Source organism: Otolemur garnettii, unplaced genomic scaffold, assembly GCF_000181295.1.
Source record: "Otolemur garnettii isolate 467f Iridium unplaced genomic scaffold, OtoGar3 scaffold00011, whole genome shotgun sequence".
NCBI classification, from domain to species: domain Eukaryota; kingdom Metazoa; phylum Chordata; class Mammalia; order Primates; family Galagidae; genus Otolemur; species Otolemur garnettii.
Genome location: NW_003852406.1, coordinates 31,786,912 through 31,793,827, shown reverse-complemented (window position 1 = coordinate 31,793,827; position 6,916 = coordinate 31,786,912). Strand labels below are relative to the sequence as shown.

The 6,916-nt window shown below is 37.6% G+C and overlaps 1 protein-coding gene across 1 annotated transcript in view; it reads left to right on the top strand.

The window, feature by feature from the left end:
- BCL2A1 (BCL2 related protein A1) overlaps positions 1–5,885 on the top strand; it is a 10,114-nt gene extending 4,229 nt beyond the window's left edge. Inside the window, exon 2 of the mRNA XM_003784574.2 lies at positions 5,604–5,885. Within this exon, the coding sequence (XP_003784622.1) occupies positions 5,604–5,714 (111 nt within the window). The 3' untranslated portion in view covers positions 5,715–5,885. The remainder of the gene's footprint in view (positions 1–5,603) is intronic.
- Positions 5,886–6,916: the final 1,031 nt, after the last annotated feature.

Genomic DNA, 6,916 nt, shown 5'->3' with positions numbered 1-6,916 from the left:
AAAAAAAAAAGATGTCACTTCAAAGCAATCTCAGTGCTTCTGTCCCAGATCACTGGAGACACTAATTCTGTTTATGACAGGCAATGCCATTCTGAGTTGGTACATGCTGGTGTGGGAAAGTTATATCTTCTTTCTAGAGTGAGGTTGACAAATCTGCTCAAATGAATGAATTCACTCCAGAGTGACTCATTTCAGGGGAAAAGACATAATCACATATCTATACTAGTGAAGTGAGGTGGCCCACATGAAGAGGGGAAGCGTTGAAATGGCATTCACAGCTTTATTGAGATGTGAACATCAGCTTCTTACTTTCTCCCCTCCTGAAAATCTCCCCCAAAATCACAGATCAGAAAGCACACAATCTATAATCTAATTAGATGTTAAAAGTACCTAGCGATGTCATGGAAACTTTGACTCAAGAATGTGGAGTGTGAGCACAGCATAGATATTAAGAGCACCAACTCTTGAGTCAGATAGACCTGGGTTTACTTCTGGCTCTCATGCTCACCACCTGTGTGATTTGAACAAGTTACTCATTAATATCTTCCCTAAGCCTTGTTTACTCATCTGTAAAACAAGGGACACTTTTGCAACCAATCTCTTGGGACTGGTAGAAGGCTGCAAATCAGTTAGCAATATGCAAAGAACCTAGAACAATTCCTGCAAATGAATACTCAAGCTAAGCTTAGGGAAGTTGTTGTTACTAATAGCAGTACTACCTAGCTTCCCTTGAGAGCATCTGATTAAATATTTCTAGTCTCCATAAGGCATATGATTGAATATAGTTGAATATTCATTACCACATAAAACAAATGCCCTAAAAGGTAAAAATAAGACTGGTCTATCAATAAGGGAGCCATCTCATTCCTTAGTCTCTTTCTCATTGTTATCAGCTTGACCGAGCCCCTCTCTCCCTCCCTTCCTTCTTTTCCCCTCCTTCCATTCTTTTGCTTGTGGCTTCTCATCTCTCTTTCTCCTCCTCTCCCTCACTGACCATTATTTCCTCCTGTCCTTTCTCCCAATTTGAAGTGCTAAGCTTGAATGGGCTTTCACAGGATAGGAGAGCTGGAGCTTTCTTAAGTTGTCTTCAGCATAGATGAGAAAAAGATGGCTCTTAGAAACCATTGAATGTGCATAAGAAGAAATTCATATCTCACCCTTTGGGACACCCTTTCTTTTGAGCCAATTGGCGGTCTTATTTTCACAACCTTCAGTGAAGCATTCCCTTGTGTCTGTGCTGGTGGGGTGGAAAGAATGCTCAGCCCTCAGCCCTACGTAAGAGGAGGTGTGTCTGCTTACCGCATCTATGCACACTGCATGGTTAGCATGGGGCAGACCTCACAGAAGGTCCCCAACAACAAATACTTGTTGATGGCATGATTGAATGAGTTAAGATTGAAGAATGACTGAATGAGCTAACTTTGAAACTGATTTGGATCCTGTTTTTTTCACTCACTAGAGGTATAACCTTGGATAAGTTACTGAAGTACCCTGAGACTCAGATTCCATACATAATGCATGTAATGATATGTTTGACAGGATGTAATATGATAATGTATCATACATATAATACTTCATGAAGACAATAATACCTATGTTAGAAGGAACGTTAAAAGATTTGAAGAGATTTTTGTAAAGGTGCTTTATAAACTGTTAAATACTATGTAACCCTGAGGGTTAGATGGGGAATTCTATGCAGTGTAATCATGCAATTCTTAGTCCCTTGGAAGATGGGGATCCACAATCAGAGCTGGGGCTTTCCAAGTAACTGCCATATTAAAGCTTGTGTTGTAAGAGTTAGGCCAAGAGATTTTATTTTCTTTTAACTTTTTGTTCTCATTAATTATCTTCTCAATTTGAGGCCAAATAAATGGGCACATAGAGACATGTGGATGATTGACTAAATGTTCAGTTTGGCAAAGGCATTTCTAAAAGGTGTGAAGATCTAGCAGCAGAATGATAGAATCTCAAGTATTCTTTACTATGTCCTTTGACTAAATAGATACTTGGGAATACATTCTTCTTATTTTTCTTTTAAATCTTAACTTGAGATTTTAAAATCATTTAATGAAAAATAAGGTGAAACATAATTTACATCATATAGAAATGCATGATACTGATGCAGGAGTTAGTGAAAAACCCTCCTCCCTGTGGGGTCTTCTGGAAAGCTCTCTAGAAGCTCCCCAATCTCATGATCAGCCTTGACTCCTTTTCCTGGTACTCCACATCTAGTCCTTCGGCAAAACTTGTTGGCTATTCCTTTGAAATGCTGTGTGCCTAGTGCATCTAGGGCCCCCTTGCTCTCTCCCTTGGCTGTGTCGACAGCCTCCCACCAGTCTCCTCTCTTCCATTCTTTACCTTTTGTGAATCCGTTCTCCACCTAGCAGTCAGAGGGATATTTTAAGAAATTGCATTAGATCATGTACTGGTCTAATCAAAACTTCCCAGATGCCATTTACCCTGGGAACAAAAATACAAAGTCCTGATGGCTGTACTCCAAGCCCGCTGTGACCTGGCCCCTAACTGCCTCATGCATCTCCTTGTCTGTGAATCACTCCGGTGCCTTCACAGCTCTGAGCCTCCCTAGATAAGCTGAGCATGCTCCACCTTCAGCTTTTATGTTTGGTATTACCTTCGCCTTTCCCCCTAGAAGCTTGCATGGCTTTCTTATTCCCTACACTCCAGATCTCAGTTCCAAGGTTGCCTCCTCAGGGAAAGCTTCCTTGATCACCCCTCTAAGATAGAACCACTGCTCCTCTCCCTGCAGTAGGCTTTATCTCCTTAATAACAGTTTTTATAACTGGACTTCCCATTATATGTTTATTTGCTTATCTGTTTGTCTGCTTCTGTGGTGAGAATTTAAGCTTAGTGAGGGCAGGGATCCTTTATGCTTTGTTCATCACTGTATTTCCAGTGTTTTAAATGATACCTGGCATATGGTCAATGCTCAGAGAATATTTCTTGAATGAGTAAATGAAGGAATAATCTCTACAGAAGTGGGACTAACATCATAGTGTTTGCCTACATCTTTAAAAGACTCTGAGCTTCTGATTTTCCTTGGATTAGTGATATAATATGTTATTTTATGCTTTCGGCTTTCTTGAAACTTCAGGTAGCTGAATCAACAAACTATCACTATTCCCAGAAATAATCAGTTGTGAGCATTCTTTGTTTACCACCACATTACTGATGGGATGTTGAATTTTTATTTGTATACTGATTTTTACATAATGCTTTTAGGATATAAATAGCATTCTTAAAAGGAAATATTCAAAAAAATATTTTGAAAAGAAAAATAAAATTGCTTCCACTACACTAACATGTCCACATTCAGACCTTGTATGCAATTCTGATTAGGGTATACCTAACAGTTTTCCATATGATAGTATAAGTATTTTCTATACTGCCTCACATATTCCATGCTAACATTTCTAATGTCAACAGGATATTCTATTCATCTTTGTATCATTATTTACTCGACCAATTCCAAATCCAGTTTTTAGAGACAATGCTTCAATACTGAACATGGGTATGTTTCTCCAATGCCCCCACCGGGATATTGTAGAAGATTACTCCACAACAAATTTCCAAGAGTGGTATGACTGGTTCATAATTCATATTTATGTATTCCAATGGAACAATGTCACAATCACCTTAGTAAAGGTGGTACTACTAAAAATAACCACCTTAGTAAAGGCTGGTAATACTAAAAATTATTTTGAGTGTTTAATAAGCTTAACATGACAAGGTTAATTTAATAGGTCTAAAACCTAGTAAAACTATGTTATAATGTACAGTTCTTTAACTGCTAGTAATGCTGAGTTTTTCCCCATATACTTGTTCATAATTTATATTTATATTTTTCTTTGCAATTTTTCTTTACAATTTTTCTTTCTTTACTTCTCCTTTTTAACTATTAAGGGCTTGACGATTTTCTATTACATTTGAATGAACTCCTTCCTGGTAAGGTAAATACTTCTCTAGTCTACTGTTCATTTAATTTTTAGTTTTTAATAGTTTTTTATTAAAAATTTAATCTTCACCTAGCTGAATTGGACAATTTTTTCCTCTGTTTACTGTCTTTAGAAGTTGAATGTATATAAGATGACGTGTGAATTGCCCAAACATAATAGACAATGACCATTGTCATCATAATAAAAAAATCATTTTAGAAGGACCCTTTATACTTATCAAATGTGTAGTTTATGAAATTTTCTGGGGGGGGGGCAATCAAGTGAATATATACCTAGGATGTATGGGAAACACATGAGCGTGTGAGAGCAGAAGGGGAAGAGGAAGAAGAGACAGGAGCAGTTTCCCCCCTCTGTGAGAGCATGAGAGCGTGTGTCTCAGAGCATGATTCTACTTACCATGCCCGCAGAAAGTAGCTTTCTTAGGCAGTCTTTCAGATGGGAATTCCCCGACTGGTATCCATCTGTCCTGCCACTGAAGGTGATTCCAATCCATTGCAGATGTCTTCCAACTGTCAGAGAATTATGCTCGGTTTACTTTTCAGTATTAGTCATACCAGGCTATACGCTACTTAAAAGGTGTTTGTAACCCCAGGTTCTGGAACTTGGAAGATACAAAGCAAATGTTTGCTAAGTGAACATTAAAAAAATCATTTTAACAATTTTCTAATCCTTTTGGTGTTTGCTTAGAAATGTATGGAGCATTTGCATTCTAGTCCATGTCCCTTACCCACTAAGGAGTTGGGAGTCTTAGGTAACTTACTTTTTTTTGTCCTCATTTCCCTCCTTTGTTAAAATGAAAGAGAGCATTAGGCTAACTGATCTCAGAGGTACTTTTCTTGGATGTATAATCCATTCATCCATTATAGATTGTTAATTAATTAAATGCACTTTCCAGTTCATTGGGTTATCTTATTTTTCCTATATTTTAAAAACTATGCCTAATCACAAAGAGAATGAATTATAATCGAAACAATCATCAACTATCTCATAGACTCAAAGGTGTTGGTTTAATTTAGATTTACTGTAAAGCCTCATGATTCTCAATACAATGCAGTTTACAATTTAGCATAGTTTATGTAAAAATATAAATGCATTGAAATCAATGCCAGACAATTAAACAAGAAAGAAAGAAAAAAAAATTAGACTTTCTATCTCTAGAGCTGTGCTTTCTGCCCAATATGTAGCCACTTGTCACTTGTGGCTATTGAACAATTGAAGTGTGGCTAGTCTGAATTAAAATGTGCTGTAAGTACTAAATACTCACCCAACTTTGAAGATTTGGTACGAAAAAAAAGAATAAAATATCTTATTAATCATTTTTATACTGATTACAAGTTTAAAAATAATATCTTGGATATATTAAATTAAATATATCTTGAAAATTCATTGTGCCTAATTTTTACTTTGTAAAATGTGGCTGCAAAAAAGTTAAAATTACACATGTAGCTCATGCTATGTTTCTTTCTGACAATGGAAGAATGAACTATGATGAGAATGAACAGAGTACAGCTAGTGAAAGTACAGAGAAGATTCAACTATTTTTATTATTTACATAAAGGTTTCTTTGCTTTTTATTTCAGCAAACTTAGTCTCCACTGATTTTACCATGTTTAATTTTTTATCTCATAGGAACATGGCTTTGTAAAGAAGTTTGAACCTAACTCTGGCTACTCTGGCTGGCTGACTTTTCTGGAAGTTACAAGAAAGATCTGTGAAATGCTGCCTCTCCTGAACTACTGACCAGAGAGGACACTCCACATTGTGAAACCTGCCTAATTTTCCTGACTCTTACGAGAACTTATCGTCAACACATACTTCTGCTTTTACAAACAACTTTCATGATGCAACTCGACTTTCCAGAGTTACAAAAATTTTGTCCTCATTTTAATGAATAAATTGTGTTTTTCTCTATATGCAATTTATGTCTTAATTTTTTGGGTGTGCCTTGAAATTCAGCAAAAGGGTAAAGGTCAATCCAGGAGATAGGTATTGAATTAGGAATAATGACCAGAAAGGTGGTGTATTTTCTGCTTACAGTAGATTCTTTGCCAAAGGTGTGCCCATCCCCCAGACACCATTCTCTGTGTTATGAGGCTAGAGTCTGCTTCCCCTCTCTCTTGGCCCCGTGCTGTCTGGAGTCCTCAGTGCTCTGGCTGCTTGGATTTCTCACTTATGTCCTCCTCTCCGACCTTTACTCTCTGGCCTGCCTTTGGGGTTGATGGATATGGCAATACAGATAGGCAGGATATTCTGGGGCAGGTAAATGATTTAAAGTTGAGCTACTGTTAAAGTTTTTTTTTTTTTCTTTCTGGTAAAACACTCACAAATTATAAAATGATCTTTTATTAGACCTTCTGTTTTAATTTTTAGGGTCAGCAAATCTGATTGCAACATGGGAACTCCATACCTTCTTCTAGGGTAACCCTTCCCATCTTTCCTTTTCCTCCCACCACACAATCCCTACTCCCTGGGAGTTGCATTACTTTTCTCAGGAAGCTGTCCACAGATCTAATAAAGAAACCAGAGCTCCTCTCTCAGGCACTTGCATCTTCACAGGGGATTTTCAATAATTCAAACTTTACTTCGGAGGTGTGATTCTTAAGGGTGGAGATGAGGACACTGGGGCAAGTCAGCAGGGAAGTATTTTTGGTAGAGGTAGCTTTGGCTTCCTGATGAAATCACACATGAGTGGCATCTACCTATGCCACCTGGGGCATTTGTCTTTTGGGGACAGGGTGCAAGTTCACATTTTCTTTTACCTGTCAAGTGCCTTACCCACATCTCAACTGCTTTTAATTCATGTTTTTGTTAGTCAGAGCTGACTGGTAGAAATAAGCAGTCACAAATGGCTATCACAGGAAGTGTGCATATGGGTACTATAACATGGAATACATTTGCACAAGAGTCCTCAAAATCTGGCTTTTACACCATAATCACCCGTG